Genomic DNA, 22,594 nt, shown 5'->3' with positions numbered 1-22,594 from the left:
GACAAACGAAGTCATCTGCTGTGACCTGCCAGGCCAGGCTGGATTCTCTGCCTGGGGTTGGCGTGGGGGTGGCAACTAGACACTGGTGGGTGAGTAGTAGGTGCTACAGTGTGGTGACCAAGTATGCCACATTCCCTATGGTCATACTGGTGAGGAATTGCCAACAAATATAACTCAGGTTTGGCCACACCACCATCCTTCTTTTGGCCAGTCTTCACACTATTTGGTATCACCAGATGGGCTTTCCTTTAACATCAAGTATTCACATGAGCCAGAAACCCCTAGAGACACACATATCAGGAGAGGAACGGGAAATGAGTGCGGCCAACAATTTGAGTAGCTTCTCTAAACTCAAAGTGCTTTGGATGTTGGAAGGACAGCTGCCAGTCTCCGGCCACACCTAGTCTGACATCTCCAGGACATCTCTTAACACGGCACAGCTCTTCTCCAATTGCTTCTGTAGCCAGAGAACTCCCACTTAATAATCAGGCAAGAATTCCAGGGGACAGCCCTCCAATGGCCTGTCTTCCTGGTCTCAATGCTTCTGACTTCATTTCTCCTGGGCATACTTGCCCACTTCAGATCCAGAATAAGAGCTATGAACTAGGGTGTCCCCGGTGTAGTCTCTAAGAGAGGCAGCCCTAATGTCTAGTCAGGCTCTCATTTAAAAGCCTGGCACAACCTAAGAGGCACCTACCTCTCCAGCCTCTGTTGCCTTGTCTATAGTGACAGGATGACATTGCCAATCACCTAATGTTCCAGTGCAAGGAAAAGCAACTTGGGAGAGAGGAGCTGAGACTGGAGCATCAGAAAGGCCTGGGAACCAGTGTCAGGGATCCAGAGCCAGTACACAGTAGCTTGTGTCCAGGATGAATATACTGGCTTAGAGTGAGGCCCCTAAGGCTAGAAAGAAGGCCCTGTCACAGCTCATGGACATCACAGATAAGTCCAGGGATAATTCCCCACCACCACCACCACCACCGAATCTAAGACCTAAGAAAGAGGAGTCCCACTATGCCAGGGAGCTTCCTTCAAGCCCCTGGTGGCTGAGAGTCAAGGAGGTGTGGAGTGGTAAAGGGACTCTGTCCCTCATGACAAACCCTTCTCCTGATGCTGCCCAGTTTGTACTGAAACTGCTCTCTATGGCAGTACTTCTGGTCCACTCTGAGGGTTACCATCCATTAGACTACTAAGAAAAAGTCTACCCACTTTGGAGAGCCACAGCCCAGCCCTCAAAGTCAAGAGCATCATTAGAGGTGACGGTTCTGAGGCCAGAACATGCCTAAAGATTCCATTGATACCTGGTTGGGGAACATACAGGGTGAAAGGGGGCCATACCTTGGGACCTCCCCTTAAAAATACTAGGTACATTGCTAACGTCACCACATTTGCACACTGTCCAAGGACTCCTCAGCCCTGCACTAGCCCCAGGAAGGGGCAACAGAGAACTTTCTAGAAGATCCTCTGTACTTCACTATCTTACTAAATGACCCAGCCAGGGCCGAGCCAGCGCCACCCAGTTCTCCAGCATCCTCTCAACTCCTTCCCCTCCCTGCCCCAGTCAGCTTCTTCTATACAACATACCTTCCCCAGTGCCAACCCTATTCCAGGGGGGGTCACAGCTCTGCCAAACACAGCTAAAGAGAGGTGATGTAGAGTTCTCCCCAAACCGTCTAGCACCAGCAGCCTCAAATCCCTCATGGAAGCAATCTACAGCAGTGACCACCCAGCCGCATACACCATAGACAAGAGGCAATTCACATCCGATAGACTTATCTGGAGGTGAGGAGGGTTCAAAAGCCAGCCAACCCTTTCACACTAAGGCAAAAGGGTACCACAGTGGGTCTCTATGACCTTCTGCTCCTCCATGTATAGGAAGAAGATTTGTATTTCTAGCCTCCCACTGGGAGGGTCACTACAGTGAAAAACAACGGTGGCTGGCACCATCTGTTGGCAACAAGGAATGGCCTAAAACATAAGCACTTGCTGAAAACAAAAAATTCTGGTGAGGACAGGTGGGTCCCTGGGTATGAAGGTATTGTCAAAGCAGTGCAGTTGGCTCAACCCAGTGACAGGTTTGAGCATGGTTCCTGTCACAGGCAACTGTAAAGATGTCAGACAGGTGTTTCATGGTACAACACATGGGATTAGAGGGCAAGTGTGTCCTGAGACTGCAAAAAACCCAACATGGCTCTCCAGAAGATGCATCCCCAAGGGGGACCTTCTACAACTGTCTTCCTCTTGAGCCCTCCTGGCCCGCCTGGTGGGGACATGGCAGCCCATCAGCTAACACCTGGAAGGGGCACCAACACGCTGTGGGGGTGGGAGGCTCTGTGTTCTCTGATCATGAAGAACACTCAGGATACTTAGCTTGCTGTGTGATGATGTAGAAGGTTCCACACAGCCTACTGCAAACAAATGTTTTATGATTAGAAAACAAAGGAAAGGGTCAAATGGATGGTAGTTCTTCCTGGGCTGTGGAGTCTTCCAGGAAGAAGCTTTGGAAAGCTAACCTGGGAGCAAGGGCTTCCCAGGGAGTGCTGCTTAGGCAGGATGAGCTCAGAGGTCCCCAAGTCCTATCACACCACACTACCCCAGCCTAGGTATCCTTCTCTCAACGTCTTTGCCCTCACTCCTGTGCATCATCAGAGAGAACAGGACTTCCCTCTTGACCCTTTCCACTTCTCCTCATGCCCTACCTCATGTTCCACCATCAGGTGACAGCTACCACTTCTTCCAAAAGGTTCCGTACATACCAATGATCTCTGTGCCTCCTCGTAGGGGAACTAACATGGGTACATGCTACTGTATTGATTTTAAGTGAGGGATACACTCAGGTCCCACAGCCTCAGCCTGTGGCTACTACAGGGGTGAAATTTGCACAAAGCCTCCCTCACAGGTCCTAGACCAAATGGGTGTCACCCTGTGGGGTGGTGACCCCTTTGGAGATGAACGACCCTTTCACAGGGGTCACATATCAAATATCCTGCATGTTAGATGTTTACGTTGAGATTCATAACAGTAGAAAATTACAGTTCTGATGTAGCAGCAATAATAATTTTATGGTTGGGGGTGCGGTCACCACAACATGAGGAACTGCATTAAAGGGTTGCAGCATTAGGAAGGTTGAGAACCACTTTCCTAGACAGAGGCTTCAGAGTCCAAGATGACAGTCCACAGTCAACAGAGAGTCACATGTGTATACAAACCAGGCAGAAAGCCAGGTAGGGACACAGCAGAAAGCAAGTCCAACTTCCACAACTCATGTGGGGCTGTTGGCAGATGAGACAGGGAAGCCCCTGAGTCGCATTCCCAGGAGCAGTTGGATGATGACAGATACCTAGAGGGTGCTTCACGAAAATTCAGGATTTGTTGCTGTTGTGTGTTTAGTTACATCATGCACTTCTCATGGAAAGAGTAAAGACAGCAGTACAGGCAGGCTGGCTCCGCCCACCTGTGCCCTTACTCTGTAGTACAAAGGACCAGCCAATCCTGGATTCTTGCCCTCCAGAGCCATTGTCCCATGTGCTCAAGGTCACCTGACACAGGCATGCATATACATGGAGTGAACTGACATTTATCTCCCAGAGTGTCCTGGCTACTCCAAGAGAAACCCACGGCCACCTGAGGAGGGGCTGGTTTGGTGTCGCTGTGATGACTGACTGCCTCCTTGGATGTCCTGACACTCACTGAAGAATCCGAGGCTCTCAGGACAACCTTGAAAATAGCTTCTGCTTCAGCCTGGAACATCAGGGGGGGAAAAAAAAGGAGCAAGAGAGTCTGCGTTCAGGAAGGTCATGGATTCCGACCAAAATGGGATTTCCTCAGAGACACTCCACCTCTCCGTGGGACAGTAGGCCACTTCATGAAATAGGAAAAATGCCAGGGGTGCTGATCCTGCGGACCACACAATTCCCAAGTCCCAGTGCACGAACTCGGTGGCTTTAGTGGTGTCCTCGGTGCGGGAGTTCAGGACTCCAAGCCCTGGCCTTCAGAAATGTCTCCAAGAGCTCCAGAAGCCAAGGTCCCTATTTGGAGTCAATCCCAGTGGGTCCCCTGGGTTCCCAGAGGAAGGCATCTGTCTTCAGGGTCTGTAACTGGAGTCTGCACACACCTGGCTTCACGAGGAGTTTCAGACTCAGAGGTAGGGCCTCACCAAGGATAGAATCCTACGCATCGTATCTCAGAGAAGCTGAAGGCTTTGCCCAGGCCAAGCCCCCTTTCCCCTCACAGATGCAGAAGATCTGTAGGGACTGGAGGAAACCTCCTACTCTTCTCTCCACAGCAAGCCAGCAGCTCCTTCCCGGAAATGGGCCATGAAGGAGAAGGATGGGGACGGCTATACAACAGGCCACAGAAGACTCAGCCTGGCTCCTTCAGCCACTGTAGCATAGGAGCTGAGAAACATAAACTAACACCAATTAATGAGCCCATTTCACTTTATTTAGGATCATGCCGTCAGGTAGCAACATGCTACAGAAGAGAAGTAATTTAGACCAGGTAAACGCATCTTTCTGGATGGAAGGCCACTAGCACATGGCCACAGGGCATTTAATAATACTTTGTAGCTGTTAGCATTTTATCTGATGAAAAAAAAAATAACATAGCAAGAAGCCTCCAGAGACTGCTCCAACCTCTCCTAAAATGAGCCACCCAGGTTCAGGCTCCAATCTTTGAGGTGCCTCTAAACTGGCTCACTTGTGGGTTCAATGCAATCCAAAGCATGGCAGATACAAGACAAGCCACCTGTCCCTTTCTGACTCAGTCTGGATGTTTTATAGCAGCCAAGGACATTAACAGGGCTTAAAAAAATAAAAAGAACAAAACAACAAAAAAACCTGTTCTCAGGTCAGCCAGTCCAGAAAAATCTGTTGTATAGCTATCCCGTGGCTTTTGAAATGAGTAAAGAAATCCATGTAGAAAACATAGGCGTGGGCCTTCCTAACCATCAGAACAGAGATAACTCTTGGGCGGCGGCTCAGTGATGCAACTGAGAGAGGCTTCAATGGGGTTTACAGCCCCTCCCTCTTGAATCTCAATAGCTGAGGCTATTGAGTAGAATTAACCTGATCCTAGAACTTACATCTCCATCGTCTCTACTCTGTCTGTTTCTGGAGAAATCCTTCTGAAGCTAGTGACTAGGTGGAGTCTAGGGCACAAGAGCCAGGTATGCTGGCTGACATGCCTGGAAGGCGGACAGAGAATGAAGGAATGCTCTGCCCAACCCAGGCCTCTACACACACACACACACACAGACACACACACACAGACACACACACACACACACACACACACACACACACACACACACACACACACACACACAGCCTCTGAGGACAGAAAAAGAAAGCCCCTGTAGGCTCCTGAATGAACTTAGTTCCCATTACCCCCCATGTCATGTCATCAGAAGTTCTGGGACTAGTCAGGGGGAGGTCCTGAGGAAAGGCTGAAAGGCACCTTCAATATTGTTCATCTACATTTCTGATGAGTGGTCAGCTCACCCACACCCACACAGCCTCACTCTGACTCTGAGACCTCAGAGAGGGACTCTCAGGAAAGCACCCGGCCACCAGACACACTCCATGTCTCTAAGATGATACAAAGTCAGAGACAAGACCTCTGTGAGGTCAGCAGAGCTCACCCTGGAAGTCCCTCCACCGTCAACATCCTCTTCCTCTCCACGCCAAAGCCAGGGCTGGAGTTAAGCTGCTTGAAAAACGGGAGCTTCCTGGAGCAGTAGTCATGGCTGTCCTAATATCTCCAACCTCTGCTGAGCACCACAGGAGGCTGGGGCTGAGACAAAGGTGTTGGGAACAGATCAAGGTGGAAGGATGCACTGCAAACCCTGTGTTGCACAGGCCTTGCGTTTGCACTCAGAAAGCAGGGGCCAGACTGACATTCCTCTGAGGGGTAAAACTGCGCCCAAGACAGAAAGCATCCTTCAGCTCAACCTAGACACTGAAAGACCCAAACATCAGTGAGTCCTGTGGCCCCAAGGAAAAGGAACTGAGCAGGGAAGGGCAGCAATTTAGGCAGGGCCTCTGGCCACACCTGCGCTTGGCCACTGGAGGGTTAGATAAAGGATGAGACCATGTGAGGAGTGTGGGCCAGTTGTTCTGAGACACTGGGATGGCTGACTTGGGTGAGGGAATGAATGGCCACGTGTTGGTACCAGGGGACAGTGCCACTAAAGGAACGAGTTCTCTCTTAACCAAGTAACAGTGAGACTGATTTTTCCGGCTGTGTTTCCACCATGACCTTAAGGATCTGTCACCCAAGTAATTCCTCTCAGTGAGTCCTTCCAGAAAAACTGCAAATGTTCCAGGCATCAGACAAACCTCAGCCTATACATCCAGGTTCAGGCCTCTCCTGGCCTCCTACATTGCTGGTGGTGTTGGGAAACCCCTAGCTGTATTCTGAGATATGGCATTGTACACTGTTTTCCAAAGAGGAGGCCAAGGGTAGACAGGAGCCAGCTGAGAACTCTATGACTCACATCCCAATCTTGGAGGCATAGGGGCTCACAATCTACCCAACCACCACCAGCCTTCCAGGCTTGCCCCCTTCAGCCGCAACCCTAGAGATCAGTGTATGCCCAGAGCTCAGGACACCTGCCATGCCCTCTGGAGCTCATATTAGATCATAAATGTGAGACTCAGCAGAGACGTTCATTGGGGAAATGCCTCACCTTCACTGAGTGAGTGACGGCAACGTTCCCAGAGGTTACTTACACAGCTGAAAACCAAAGGAATCAGATGTCACTGTAGTCTCATGCTGGTCGGCAGTAAGGGAAAGTGCTAGAGTACAGGGAGAGGGGGTGGGGGCTTGTAGCTGCATGCTGTGGCCTCCCAGCTTGATTCTGAGGCCACAGAAGACACATACTCTGTGGCCCCCACATCTCCAACACACTCGTGGGAAAATTCAACCCTGGAGGTCAATCACTACCACCCATTTTTCAAGCAAGGGAAGAAAGACACTTGCTTGGAGTGCGGTATGCACGAAGGACACACAAATAGCAGGAAATGACACTGACTGTGGGGGACCCTGTGGTGGCAGGCACAGACTCAAGAGCCCAGGGGTCTATCTCTACCATCTCCTAACTGGCTCTCATTCTCTGTCTCCCGTCTGGGGCCACACACAGTTTCTTGGCTTACTGGGTGAAAGGCAGATCAACGACTGAACTTTGAGGGACCTTTTAGAGCAGTCTAAGGCCAGGCGTGGTGGCGCGCGCCTTTAATCCCAGCACTCGAGAGGCAGAGGCAGGTGGATTGCTATGAGTTCAAGGCTAGCCTGGTCTATAAAGCAAGTCCAGGCCAGCACAGGCTACACAGAGAAACCTTGTCTCAAAAAAAAAGAGCAGTCTAGCCTTTCCCCTTGCCCTAGCAAGATGGGGTCTCCAGAGACTAATGAGGTTGGAGGCCCAGGTGTCAGATTTTTTTTTTTTTTTTTTAACATACACTGTCAAAGAGGAAGAGCTAGGGATGTACCATCCCCTCAAATGATCTGGGGGCTTTAAGTGACAATAAGTATGAGTGTGTGAATATGTATGTGACTGTGTTTATGTACGTGTGTGTGTTTGTGTGCGTGCATGTAGTGCTGGCCACCGCATCAGAACACATATCACTGTTCTCCCATGGGACAGAGGGCCATGCTGGCATTTGAGAGACAGAAACACAGAAATCCCAAGTCAGGTGCCCACAGGACAAGAACATATGGGTAGAGAGAAGAGACTCAGGTATGAATGGCTCTGCATCCCTGCAGAGCACCTGAGGACGCCTACACTTAACCAGGGCACAGTGACCAAGGCGTGAAGAAGGGGCAGGCTAGAACTCAACCAACCACACATGCTCTCCTCCCCTAGAATGTACAGTCTCAGGCCACGGCTTCCCAGACACTGAAATGAAGCAGTCAACCTGCTTACAGCAGGAACAGAACCCCCCACAGAGGAAAGCAAGGGCTCTGGGCACCCCCCAGAACACTCTGAAATCACACGTGGGAACTAGGCTGCCTCCGAGAGACGAGAGCATAATTAAACAAGTGGGTGGATGAAAAGAGGTTGATGGGCTCCTCTGTCGCTATGCTGGACCGGGGATATTTGATTGCCTCTAAATGGCTTCATCACCATCAGCACTACAGTTTCATGTGTGATAGATACAGAAAAATGAAGACTCAGAGAGGAGGCTGCAAGCCACCTTCAAATCGCGCTGGTCCCAGCTCCGGAAAACAGCAGCTGAGGGAACGTGTGGAGACACCTTCACTGTAGCAGAAAGTGATTCCAACAGCACAGGCAGCCAGGAGGAGGCCTCGCAACAGCAACAAAGCCCACACAGGCCTTCTGGGTAGGGGAAGCCCTGCCGGGCCCTTGCAGTGGGACATCCGCAGACCCCACGCAGGCTATGCAGCTCAGAAGGGTCCCCAGCCTCACCTTCTTGCCAATAGTAGAGAAACCTAAGTCTCAATCCTATAAGCTGGGAGATGATAACACACCCCTGACCACTGGGGCCCCACAGGCAAGACACTCACCCAGTTCAGTCTCTAAGGGACAAGTGGCTGGGGACAGCTTTGCTCATCACAACTAGGAAGGAGACACCGCTCTCACCCTACAGTGCACTAAGGTGGTCTAGGTGCCTACGATGCCCTTGAGAAACTGACTCAGAGTGAGAACAGGCCAAAGAAAGTCCTTGGAGGTGACGTAGATATGCTCATTGCCAGAGCTAAGCAAATGAGGAACCAACCAGAGAGCCCTCCATTCTAGCAACCTGCCACCCGCCCCCTCACACCCCGGAAATGCCCCCTCTGCCCCCAGGCATATGTTTTTAAACATTGAACATAGGTCAGGAATACTACAGTTTGCTTTCTTTTCAATAAGACTGTCATAAGCATGGGTCTTCCCTCACTTTTCAGAAGGCAAAGGCTCTCTGCTCCAGGCAGGATCTGGTTTTCAGGCTCCAACCATTTGCCCTCGCCTCCAAGTGTCCAGTCTTGAGGTCCAATTGCTGCCTCTTAGCACTATCTCTAGTCCAGTGGCCACACCCCCTGCTCCACAGACACACCCACTTATCAACAGTTTCACCTAGTCCTTGCAGGCCTTCCCAAAGCCTAGAAACACAACAGCTAATTATAACCTAGGGCCACCCAGTTACTACAATCACTTCCCTCTAGCTTACTGGCTGTGGTGAGGGAGAAAGACTACCTTCTCTGGAATTTTCTATCATTGCAAGAGTAGACAGAACACAGAGAAGCACTTGCAGCCTTCCAGGAAACTATTGTCCTAAGGTTGACCTCCCCCCCCCCAGCACAAAAGGAAGGAAGGGCTGTTTGGAGCAGCCGGGAGCAGCGGGCAAGGTTTTCCGTGACTGGGGCCACCTCTTGGGGAGCCCTATGCCTGTAAAGAACTGATAGGCATGGATATCTGAGGAGTCCAGGCCCACATTCAGGTAGATCAGCCACGCCCTCCACACCATGCCTGCATCCCAGCAGCAAGCAGATTCAGGCTCCAGGAAGCAACTAGGAGAGTTGCAGTGGGCAGCAGTGTGTGTGTGTGTGTGTGTGTGTGTGTGTGTGTGTGTGTGTGTGTGTGTGTGTGTGTGTGTGTGTCCCTGCAGCATGAAAGGCAAACACAAGCAGCTAGCTTACAGTCTACCTGCTAGGTTGGTTTCTTTGTGGTTTGGGGCTTTTCTTTGCAAATGGAGAGATGGAAATCAAGGCCTTGCATGTGCTAAGTGAATTACCCCTGAGCTGGGTGGCCCTAGCCCTCTCTTCCTTTTATTCTGATGAGTCAGGATCTCCGAAAGTCCCCGTCTGGGCTGACCTTGAACTTGGAATCAGTTTCTCTCCTGCCTCAACAGGAATACAGGCTGATCTTTCCATGTCCTGTTTCATTCACTCATTCAGAGAATATCGCCCATGTTGCAGGGCCATGATCAGCTGGTTCTCCATTCTAGATCGCTTTATTCCTTGTGACAATCCTCTTGACATCAGGGACCCTAAGGGCTGGATAGCCCCATCTGCTTGTCACATCCCTCTCTGTCTCTCACTCTGCAAACAATGCCCAAACAAGCAGGCAGGCTGTTAGGGGCTACTGGCTAACCCCAGTGTGGATAAGGAAGCACCTCTGTGCTCAGTGCAGGGTGGGTGGTGAGGGGAGACAGCCCAAGGACCCTCAAGAATACAGTGTTAGACACAGATTGCGTCTCCTCACTCTCCAAGCTCTCCTTTGTACAGACTGCCAGTCTTCCCACTATGATGTCAGCTCTAGGACAGCAGTCGTCTGTCCACTTTTGTGCTCCACAGCCTGGCACAGGGCTGAAGTTCTCCCAAACACACACCAAACACACATGCCAGAGGCTGCATCTCCAGCTTCACACATCACTCTGGCCTTCCCTATGGGGAGACCAACTGCAGAGTGACAAGGGAGTCAGTCCTGCCACTCAGCATCAAGGACAGAGACTCAGATGTTGAGATGTGGCTTCCCAGGAGATGGGAGGGCTAGATCCCAAAGAAGTCCCACTTACCTCCCTAGAGGCAGAGGGGGGTGTATCCTGGTTTCCCTGCCAGCTATTTCAAGAAGTGAATACTGCAGAGCATCTAGCATTTCCACACCATGCTCGCTGCAGTGACTGAGTGTCCAGAACAGTCACCCAGACTCTCTGCTAAGTCTGTCTCTGGAGAGCTCAGCTCCAGGACAATTTACACCAGCTGCAACTTCACTTAGCAGAATCTGAAGGGAAGGATGGGGTGGGGTGGGGGGGTGAAGGTCAGTGACATTCAGGGAGTACCAGTGGCCTGCATAGAAATCCCAGCTCACAGAAATCCCTGGGGTAGCTCAGGGTAAATGCCAAGTGAACCTTTGGAATGGGATGGGAAGCCTCAGTGTCTCCTCCTGCTCCTCACAGGACTTGACGCACTGGCTGGTGGCCCATACATAGATGCAGCCTTGAGCCCTCATCAGCCATGCCTAGATTGTAATCGGGGTGCTGCCTGTCCAATCATCTCCTGATTGAGGGGGCTGGGCATCACTGTCGCCCTGGGTCACAGGTGGCAATCTGTAGAGGTCATTAACTCCAGCATATCACGTTTTAATGCAAAAATGAGCCCTTCTAAAGAGGCAGCTGCCGAGCTATATAAAGAAATGGAGATTTTAATGTTTTGCCTTTTTTTTCCTTCTTCTACTGCGGCATTATCATAACATTCCCCCATAATTACGCCCATAAAGTCACCTGAAAGTACTTCACGCCACAAAAGTTGATCTACATATTTCATGCCCTGGGTATAGAGGCAAGTCCAAGGCTGGGAATTCTGCAAGGAGGAGCCCTTCCTAATCCAGATCTTTTCTGGTCTCCGGGAGGCCAGGATAGCTCACAGCTGATGGGAGCAAGAAGCCAGCCCAGTGTGCATGTGTAAAATGGGCAGTAGACTCTTAAGTAAATAACCTCAGAGAGAGGTCGGGGGAGGGGGTGTACAGATCCTCTGTCCAGGAGCAGCCCTAGCTCTGAGAGTGGGTGATGGGCAGTGAAGTTCAAGTGACTTCCTGCAGGTTTCTGAACAGAAAACCCTCCGAGGACCCAAATGCCTCCGTGTCCATGCTCCTAGGGCTCCGAGCACAGCTAGGGAAAGTGGTGCTTACTGTTGTATTATGTGGTTGAAAGAAATGGCACAGTTCACCCTAGACACTCATCAGATAAAAATATAGGAGGCAGGAGAGAGAGAGAGACAGAGACGGGGGGGGGGGGGGGGGGGGAGGCGCTTCCGAAAATCATCACTCTGTGAAACCTCTCGTATTTTCTATTTTACCTCTTTGAGAACTCCAGAAAGCACATTTGATCAGTAGGAAAACAGCACAATGTCCTCCCGACTAAGTATGCCACAAATTGTATTTGTAAAGGAAATGCGTGTTGGGGACCATCAAAATTCCTACGCTCGGTTAGTATTCTAATGGATTAAAAACAATTCAAAACTTGTTTGTAATTTCTTCCATTCGCAGCTGCGGACATGAGATTTAACTGAACGGCACAATTCGATTTTAACAGGATTTATTTGGGGAAAAAAAAAACGTTAAAGAAGCAACCCCACTGCCTCTCCTCCACTGGACTTGCCAGCGCTCTGAAATGAGGCCTGCCTTGTGGCATTTACATGCCGCGGGAGCTTTGGCTCACCTCAGCTGCTATGAAGACGGAACTTGCCATCTAAAAGCACAGACTCCTTCATTCCTGAATCAAAGTCAAGGCTCGGGGCCCTCAGAGCTCATCCTTTGCTCCACGTTCCCTGGCTGATATTTTCTCCAAAGTGCTGCAATCCTGGGTGGAAAGACGAACCCTTGGGTGCACACCAGCCCCAAGTCCCAGTTCTCTCAACAACAGCGGCAGCAAGTGCACGTCTGGCCAGCTGACCTCCTGGCTCCACACACTGGAGAAATTCGAATACATCAGTCCCTTCCAAAGCCAGTCAGAGGAGTTTCCTCAGGCCAGCATAAAGCACTTTCCCCTTTCTCACCCCAGCCCATTCCTAACTTTACCAGGGAGACCTTAGGAAGCACACTGGCTGCTTGCTTATGAAGAGGACTTTACAGGCAACATTTGGCACACACAAAATAGAGCACCCATTTTAAAGAAGCCAGCCTCACAGCGGGGGGGGGCTTCTCTAGTTTTTTTTTGTTTTGTTTTGTTTTTTGTTTTTTTGCTTTTTCCTGGCAATTCTTTCCCCAATCCCTGAAAATGACAAGGCCGAGTCACCATAGCAACCAGCCTAATTGGTGGGCTGCAGGTCTTTCTCTAGCCAGAGGGTGGAGCCCACCTCCTTAACATGAATCACAAGCACATATAGCAAAGGACATTTATCCAATGGGCAAGACCTGCTAGATCCCCCTCAAACAGAAACCAGGCCAGGAAATAATGCCAGGCCTCCGATAAGCACCAGGAAGTGAGCACCATGTATGTTACGGAGAAACACACACACACTACAGGCAGCATCACTGAGGCCTAAGAGATGGACATCAGCTTCCCAAGCGTATCTGCTCTGTAGCAAAAAGGCACTTAAAGCAATAAGAGTCCTTAGTGAAACATCTTGCCACAAGGATGCCAACTATCCATCATGCCAGATATGTTGAAAGAGAGGCTGGAAATCACAGGAACTATTTAATTATCATTTTCTAAGCATTAACAGTTCTAAGGTGGGGGGTGGGGGTGGGAAATGAAATCTTTTCTCTCGGATATCGGTTCCTAGCTATAAGTTATGATGATGTTATTTTGCATTTTAGAGAAACGTTTTAATTTCTCCAACTGCATTTCTGGTGTAATGGGGTGTGTCTGAAAACACGTTAGCTTATTGTCAATTATTCCATTCCGTGGGGGATGGAAACGGCTATCAAAATGTGGCTGTTCAAAGCTGTTATTAAGAACTTCTGCTCCTCTGGATAAGACATTCTTTACAGATTGTCCTTGTAGCGGAGAAAGAACTTGCAGGATGGCAGGGCTGTCCTTTCTCTGAATGTGTGATACGCCTTCCCTATAGTCAGAGCAAGGCGCAAGCCAATAGGATGAAGAAGTGAGGGCACATTTTTGATTCGTGCTGAGGCTAGAAAACAAGGGAGAGAGGGTATACTGTCTGGGATACAGCTTGGTGGCACCCTGGGGAGCAGGGGGTGTCATGTCCAAGGGCTGGGCTGCCATGCACTTAGTAGCAGTGGATAGCTGTCCTTGCCGCCCCCCGCCCCACCCTCACTTACAGAGCTGCCTCTGTCGACCCAGTCTGTAGCTCTGAGCTCTTCGGAATGACTGAAGAAGGACACTGTTACCAGAATCTGCCCGCCTGGGGAGAGCAGCCAGCTCCAGGTTTCAGCTCTCCATGCCCCTCCCCCACTGCTGAATGTGCCACTCCTGAGGACAGCTCCAGGAAGCACACTGCATCCTGGCATCACCTGTCCAGCTCTGGACTTAACCTGTCTTTAACCTCTCCGGCACCCGTTCAGGGGTTAAGGCTCAAAGGTATGTGGGAAGCCCCTGAAAGAAGCCAGCAGGCTGCAGAAGACTAAGGAGTGAGCAGTCCCATGTGGCTCACACCACCATCCTCCTTTCCCTCTCTTCCGGGCAGCCAGGGCAACCAGGGTCTAGAGAAGTGTCAGCAGCCAGCCTTTTGCTTGAGGAACCTCAGTGGAAGGTGCCACAGCAACACAAGGGGACACAGACCAGAGGAAGCAACAGGGGCACTTCCTGCTCTGGACCCACTCCCGTTTCCCTCAAAACACCTCGAGGCTGGAGATTGAGCTATCCCCGGGCAGAGTTGTCCCAGGACTATGGAGACAAATTAGGCCATGACTTGAGTTTCTCTGCCTGCTGCAATCTCATTTCAGAGACAGGAGGAGCAGGGATTGGGAGGATAGAAGGCCCTGGGCTCTAGTGATGGCCGAGAGGAATGGGAGGAATCACTTGGTGAAGGCCTTATTTTATTTTTGTAAAGAATTTATATTTTGTCCTCACTTCCCTTGCCTGTGGCATTTTTTTCCACGACAGGTGTTCCCTGGCACTAGTTTTTCTTCCCGCAGAGATTGGAAGGCAGAAACAGGCAAGCGCTCATCACTGCTAGAGCCTGTGCCCAGGACGATAACCAGCCTCTACCAACAGGCACCAGGCACTAGCCAGGATGATGCCTACCCAACCTACACCATCCTCAAAAATGTACCCAGGACTCAAATCTTCTTTCCCAGATGCGACCTAGTGCCACCCACGGTCCCGCTCTCAGCACAGGCCAGCTCCAGCCGCCCCCCCCCTCACCGTGCCAGGCACCAACCATCCCGCACCTCCCTCAGCAGCCCTTGCCAGACCCACTGGATCTCCAGTTCATTCGTTCAAACCACCCTCGCAGCGGTAGCGGACCCTCCCCTCCTGTGGCATCTGTCCCCTTACTTCTCCTTTTACAGAAAGCATCTGGCGAGCCCGCTTCCCAGCAAGGCAGACGCTCTGCCACCCGTCGGAACCCAAGCCTTGCTCCTGTCAGAGGAGTCCCGCTTGGGCTCGGCTGTCGTGTCCCCACAAGTCCCCGGAGGGAGTGTCGCCGGCGGGAAGCTTGGCGCGCGCAGCTCCGCTCAGTCGCTAGCCTGGGCCAGAGTGGCGACCACAGGGCGAGGAGCGGTACCGCCGCACAGGGACGCGCCGTGCCGGCTTGGGCCTGACGCGGGCCCTGCTGGCGAGTCCGCGGAAGCACGCTCCGGCTGGTGCGCTCGGCCGCCGGAGTGCCTGGATCCCCGAGCGGTCTGCACCCAGCCTTCCCGGGCCAGTGGAACAGCGGCCGGGACCCGGGACCGCGCGCCACGCGCTCGGAACTCGCACCGACCGGGGCGCCCCGCCGGGGCTGGGGCTGTGGCCGGACTGGGGACCCGAGGCCCTTATGGGGCCCGGGTTCATGGTACTCACTGCAGTAGGCGATGAGCAGGCTGGCCAGGATCATGAACGCCCAAAAAGTTGAGGACATGCTGGGCAGAGCGGTCGCATCTTGCCGGGTGCTGGTCCTGGGCGATGGCGCCATTGAAGCCGCGGTGCCCGCGCGGGGGGCAGCAGCGCGTCTCAGCAGCCGGCCCTGCCCGCGCCCCCGCGCCGGCCTCCACGTGCGGGCCCCGCGCGTGCCATCCTCCTCTTCGTCCTCCTCCTTGTCTCCGTCCTCCTCCGCCGCCGCCGCCGCCGCGCCCGGGCCCCGGCCCACTGCGCCCCGCGCCGCCCGCCCCGCGCCGCGCCCGCGCCCGCGCCTCCCGCGCCCGTGCTCGCCCGCCCGGGGACGCCAGCCCGCGGCTCTGGGCGTCGCTGCGCGCCCCAGCTCGGCGCGCCCCGTCACCAGTACGAGGGGCGCGCCTGGAGCGCGTGCCCGGCGTGGCGGGGCCTCGCGATGGCCCGGGACCGGCTAGGGAGGCAAGCAGAGGGGACGCCGCGCCCCAGCAGAACCTCTGGATGGCGACAGAGACGGCCCAGCGTACCCACAGCCTGGGCCCCGGGAGTGCAGGATCCGCAGGGACAGTGGGAAGTTAGTGGACTTAGGACCCCCCCACCCCGGGCAGCCACCAACACGACCAAAGGCCTGTGACACTAGGAAAGAGAACCCAGAGTTTATTTCAAATAAAGAATGCATTGAGTTTGTTCCCCACCTGGGCACCAGGGTGTTCCTTGGTGGCCTGTGCCCACCATGGACCATCTGGGTGCATTTAACCTGCTCTGTATCCAGAACTTGCCATCCTGTGGAGTCTGAGTCTACTCTAAGAAGACATCTTCCCAGAAAGTACTTGTCTCCAGCGTGCACTTCAGCCTCTGCCTCCACTCGCATCCATCTTCCAGAGTGTGTGCCGGGCAAAGTCACTGGGCTGATTTTCTGAGGAGGGTAGCAATGGCTACAGCTCCTCTGCTGCATTCCTGCTACTGTAGAACAGGTTTGCACCTGTAAACCAGCTGGGTCAGGTCACTTTCTACTCTCCCTAGTAAGTTCCTTGCAGTCTTAAAAAAAAAAAAAAAAAAAAAAGCGACCCCAGGTGGCCCTGTAGGTACACAGCCACACAGCCATGAAGTTCACTCTCCTTCCCTTCCTATGCATGCAGTAAACATGCTAATCCTCCAAGGTCTTGTTGGAAATGGAGACTTTTCCCCACAAGTCATTAGGACACCAGCATGAGCCTCTTACCCTGTGCCCTGGTCCAGTGTGGCATTTAAAGGAACTAGGAAGTAGAGAAAGGAAAGCTGCTAAGGGACTGAGGGAAGGCAGGTACCCAGGTCGTACACATATGCAGATACACATGCACTCTACCTGCACACCAAGATCACATGTGCATCCATACATGCACCTCACATAGCTGCATGAACCACAAACTAATATCCCAAATACACATGTCTGCCACAGGCCTATTTGCGCACACCTCACATGTATGCATATTCATATATGTGTATCACATGGCCACATGCACATACTCCCCCACAAATGTACATGCACAAGCCACCCACATTCATGTGCATGCTACATGACCACACATACCAACACATATGCACACATACACACACATGCAGACACATCAATGGTACATACGTCACACGTGTGCATGCACGTATGCAAACATATACACATGCATGTATACACATATGTGTGACTACACACATGCATACGCACACCTACCGGTCACATGGCCACACCCCCTAGTCAGTTACCACTAATTTCCTGTTTCTAATTCCTGCTTAGTTAAAACCCATGATTTCCAGGTACCGTCTTCCCCAGGACAGCCGAGCTCACCTGTCTGCAGGGAGGACAGACTGCAGGAACCAGGCCTCCCGATACTGTCAAGTGGGCAGGGTGGTAGCCCCTCTTGAGTGCTACAGATGGACACCTTTGCCCCTGGTCCAGGGAGGGAGTCCCTAGGCTGGGTTCTACAAAGTTAACCATGGCTGTCTGAATGTGCCTTCACACATCTTCCTTTGATCTAAGCCTTTTAACCTGCAAAAGGGACAAAGCTCTAAATCTGAACCCACTCCACTTCACCCTGTCCTCCCTGAAATCTTCCTCAGAGACAGGCATTCCTTCACACAGCACACATCTATTGGCTACCTACTAGATGGCAGGCATGTGGGGCCAGAAAGACAATGGTATATTTTCTCTCCCTGAAAAGTTTGTGTTTGGGAAATAGACCAGGTATGTCTTGTCTAACCAAAATAGGTATCATGATGAGAAAGGTTCAAGGGTACTGGTGAAAACAAACAAACAAACAAAAAAGACTTATTTTTATTTATGAGTGTGTGTTGGGTAGTACATATGTGTGCAGTTTTGTGCTCTGCGTTCATACTGTGGAGGCTAGAAGAGGGCATCAGGTCTCCTGGACCTGGGGTTACAGGTTGTCGTAAGTCATCATGTGGGTTCTGGAACCCAACCAACACAGACCCTATGGAAGAACAAGAGCTCGTAACCACTGAGTCATCTCTCAATGCCCTGTTGGAATGTTCAATCCATGGTTGAGTTCCAGGCACTGTAAGGAACGTGCTCGGAGCGCTTCCGTGGGATGTGTTAACAGACAGATGTGGTGCCATCCTTAGTGCATACAACACACACACATACACACACACACACACACACACACACAGAGAGAGAGAGAGAGAGAGAGAGAGAGAGAGAGAGAGAGAGAGAGAGAGAGAGAGAACCTTTTCTTTGTACCTGAAAGAAAAGATTCACAGAACAACACTTACCCACTTATTCTCCTTGCTGGTTTTTTTTTTTGTTTTTTTTTGTTTTTTGGTCCTAATTTGTTTCCTAAAATAACAGCTGGTTGCCTACCCTTTTGCAGGACAGATGGAACCTTCTTTGAATTGTGGAGGAGTAAATTGGAACTTCCCTGTCTCAAGGAAAAGTGCTAATGATCGGTGATTGGGACCAGGGCACACCTGCTCTTTTTTTTTTTTTTTTTTTTTTTTTTCACTCCAGCCTTGAGATTTTTGTGGCTGTGCTGTTGGGAAAAGGTTGAGATGTTGGAGTACAGTTCATATCAAGTGGTGAAGGGCCTCACAGAAAGGGCCGTGAAGGGAGCCACTGTGGCCTGAGTGAGTCTCTAGAATAGAGACGAATTTGTAAGACATGGAGGATAAAGAAGTTCAGTCCTCAGACTGTATAGTACCAGAAGCTGTAGAAAGGGCAAAAGAGCTTAACAGGCTGCAGATGGAGCCTCTAGAATGGGCATAGCATCCCTGACCTAAAGACCAATGTGCAGCCTAGAAGATGTAAGGGCGGGTGGCTGGCCCAGCGTGCTCTATCCAGGTCTTGTTTCCAGAGCCCAGTAAGGAAGACAGGGCTAGAATTGAGGACGGGGCAATGAGCAGAGTGCTGGTTCTGTTGCTAGGAGACAGAGGCTCGGTTCTAGATCCCAACATGTGCTACTCAATTGACAACTTTTGTTCTCATTATCGATGGGCTGCCTTTGATCGCCAGCCAGAATTAGCAGGACTTCACAATGTGAAGACTCTGTAAATTTATTAGAGAATCACACCTTAGCTCTAAGCCCTAAAAACCAGCGATGGTGACTGTTTAACTAGAGGTGAGCCACGGGGCTCGCGGCACGACAGTCCTTACTCACTGAGCTCCAAGGGACCTGACCCATCCAGCCTGGCAGCTCCTACAACAGTCACAGAGTGTAACCGATAGGGTAGTTCCTAAGAGGGGATGCCCAGCAGAGAGAGCTTGCTCAGGATGTGTGCTCTACATTCATGTAGGAAAAGCTCAGCACCTCAAGGTGCATTTCCCATGATGCCTGACTGAGCCATAGACTGGCAAGACTTTCCCACTATATCCATCTTCCACAGTGTCCCATCTGCAGTTTCATTCAAGGTACCTGACTGGCAACAAACACCCAGAGACCCTGAATTTGGATCTTTCCCCATTGACATGAAATATGATGTAGCCCCTCCCCCCCCGCCCCCGAAGACAGTGGAGAGAGAGGCTGACTTCAAAAAGAGACGACCCTGTTTTAGGGAATCTTTATGGATCACGAGAAGGCCAGATACTTGAGGCACAGGTTGTGTGGCCCGTCCCTAATCTGTTTTTCTTCTGGCAATAGTAACAAGCCTGTGTTCTATACAAAACCTCCTCGTCTCTGGATGCCTCTGCTAGGTACAGTTACAGAATCCTATCTGCCAAGGTGGGGCCTGGAGGGAAGGTTGGACAAGCAATTCAGAAGGTGCACAGATCCAAGCTCCCACCTGTGAGCTTGGGAGACAAAAGTGGGCTCCACAGCTTCGCAAGGATATAGCCAGAACTGAAACGTTCTCTGGGACTCCACGCCTCTGGCTACAAAAGCTATGAGTTCTGTCTTTATGTTTGTTGGGACAAGTTCTAGGCTGGCTGCAAGGGACTGATCTCAAACAAGGAAGGAGCACCCTGCGATGAGACAGGAAAAGGGCATAGCACAGAGAAGGGATACCAGCAAGCAAGGTGAGGAGCCTGAAGAAGACAGCAAGCCTTGTGAGGGCTCCCAGCCATCAGGCACCAGCACATAAACTGCTTTCATAGAGTCCCTGGTGGAGATGAGACATCACTTAAACACTGATTACCAGTCATGTGGGCACCATCCCTAGTGTAGAAAGTAGAGTTTCAATATGCCATTCTATGTGCAGCCACTTCGTATTCCTCGGTGCTTAGGAGGAAGGAACTGGGAGAATTTCTCAATGATTCTGAGCAGGAGGGCAGCAGCTGGGGTTAGAACCCATGCCTTCTGGCTTCTGAAATGTTCTGGTACCCTGTGTTCCTCAGTCTCTTGTTCCCAGAGTGGGTTCATTTTAAAATGTTGCCAAATGGAGAGCGATCTGAGAACGTGTCCCCTACTTGTTCCACCCAGAGCTCCCACAGTCTGTATTTTACTTATAGCTTTCTATCTCATCTTTCTGCAGATGGCCCATGAGCCTCTTAAGTATGGGGTGAATGTTATTTCAGGGTGTCATCACTTCTTCCAGCACTTTGCTGTGGCATTGCTGTGGTAGCAATCCAAAGTTCTGTCGTCACACATAAATGCCACCATCTCACTTATCAGCCTTTATTTTTGGATGGTTAGACTATTTCCCAGGCTTTTCTTGTTTAAACACTTCAGAAATGAACATGATCATACTAGACATTTTTAGATAGCTGTGGCTATTTGTAGACAGGGATTATAGAATCATTAGGTCACAGTCAGGACATAGCTTTAGACCTGGCTGTGGAGCACTGTGCCAGTCTGCAACAGTGTTAATATAGATGCTCATATTCCTGCCACCATGCCTGGGAGCATCCATTGCACACCAGGTCCCAGTGAGCTAGCAGACAGGGGTCTAGTGGACATCCTCACTGGTGGTGAGTGGTTTCCATGGTGGTTTCACTTGCATTTATTTGATCTGAGGAGAGTTAATAGTTGTTATGAGTGCATTAATGGCTGGGGCAATCATCTATTTATATCCCTTTCTAAGTGGCTCTTGGGGGTATTTGTCTTTTTCGGTATTGACTGGAAAGAACTCTTTCAGTTTCTGAAATTAATGTTCTCAAGTTTGAGTGGCATTTTAAAAATAGGCATCAATGTAAATAAGACGTTGGCAGCGTTGGCAACACTTTGCCTATTAAGGTCGTCATCCCCTGTGGGCCTGTTACATATCAATGATTCCTGGTGGAGGTTGCAGTACACTGTGGGACTGTGGGTGGAGACTCCTATCTGTTGTAACTCCTTGTATTTTTAAAAGTAGAAATGTTTGAGAGTATCCAAAGAGAACGAATCAAGAACCAACAGAGAGACAGACAGACAGAAGACAGGCAGACAGACAGACAGAGTGACAGAGAGACTGAAAGAGATTTGTAATTGGGATATTGAGAGATATATTGACTAGAAATCAAGATGAAATATTTGAGAGCAACTGATATAGGTAAAAAAGAGAGAGATTAAAAAGGCAATTAAAGCCAGGCAGTGGTGGCACACACCTTTAATCCCAGCACTTGGGAGGAAGAGGTGGATTTCTATGAGTTCAAGGCCAGCCTGGTCTACAGAGCAAGTTCCAAGACAGCCAGAGCTGTACAGAGAAACCCTGTCTCGAAAAACAAGCAAGCAAGCAAGCAAGCAAAGAAACAAACAAACAGGCAAGTGAAAGAGTTGAGAGACCAGAGAGAGAATTCTCAAGGTTGGCTGACATCATGGTCAGGCTGTGTGTTCAGAGCACACGGGGCAGACTGAGAAGTGGGCGACCACTGAAGACACAGCTCCAGTCTGATGTCATTTTCCAGTAGAATTCCCTCATCTCCGGATGATCTCAGCCTTTTTTCTCAGGGCCCTCACCTGATTAGATGAGGGCCACCCACATTATGAAGCATAATTTGCTTTACTCAGAGACGACTGACTTGAATGTTGATCTCATCTCTAAAAGGCCTTCCCAGCAATGCTAGACTGGTGTTTGACCCAACAGCAGAGCAGAGCACCACGGTCTGGCCAACTTGATGCAACTATGTGTGACACACACCTCATGCTTACAGTGCACCATGTGACAGGCTGTAATGTATGGCAATGACAAACAAATCACTGTGGTCAGAATGAAGAAGCCATCACCCTAATGTCTGCATTGCCACTGCCACCCTTCTTCTGCCCTCTGCATCCCAGAAGACATATGGATTCTACTGTTCATCAGTAGAGATGTTCTAGAAGCTTCTATTCCTTGAACCAACCACATAGACCATACATCTTTTCTCATTGCTGGGGTGTGTAATGAGAAGGGTAATTACTTTGGCTCCATCCATGTGTGCCATGTTGCTCCTCTCTCTTGCTGATGGAGTGCCATCCCAGGGGACTCATGTTTGCTTGCCTATTGAGAATGCTCAGGTGGTGATGGTTCAGGCTGGCTGCTAGGGACCAAGTACTGAGAACATTCATGGACAACGTCTGGACATGTTTTCCTTTATGATGGCTGGTGGCAGGGATAGGCTCCCAGCTGCTGTATGAGCCCCTGTTGGATGGCACCCTTGCACATTCACACCAATGTGTGAGCTCCCTTTATTTGCTGTGTGTGTGTGTGTACATGTGTGTGTGTGTGTGTACGTGTGTGTTTTGATTACCATCCTCTACATTGCAATCTCCACTGTCAGC

General features: G+C 50.8%; 1 protein-coding gene across 1 annotated transcript in view; it reads right to left on the bottom strand.

The window, feature by feature from the left end:
• The window catches only part of Tafa5 (TAFA chemokine like family member 5), a 200,727-nt gene extending 185,139 nt beyond the window's left edge, over nt 1-15,588 (bottom strand). Inside the window, exon 1 of the mRNA XM_051160165.1 lies at nt 15,408-15,588. Within this exon, the coding sequence (XP_051016122.1) occupies nt 15,408-15,519 (112 nt within the window). The 5' untranslated portion in view covers nt 15,520-15,588. The remainder of the gene's footprint in view (nt 1-15,407) is intronic.
• Between the last annotated feature and the right edge of the window lie 7,006 nt (nt 15,589-22,594).

Source organism: Acomys russatus, chromosome 17, assembly GCF_903995435.1.
Source record: "Acomys russatus chromosome 17, mAcoRus1.1, whole genome shotgun sequence".
Taxonomy (NCBI): domain Eukaryota; kingdom Metazoa; phylum Chordata; class Mammalia; order Rodentia; family Muridae; genus Acomys; species Acomys russatus.
This window is presented reverse-complemented; position numbering and strand designations above follow the sequence as displayed.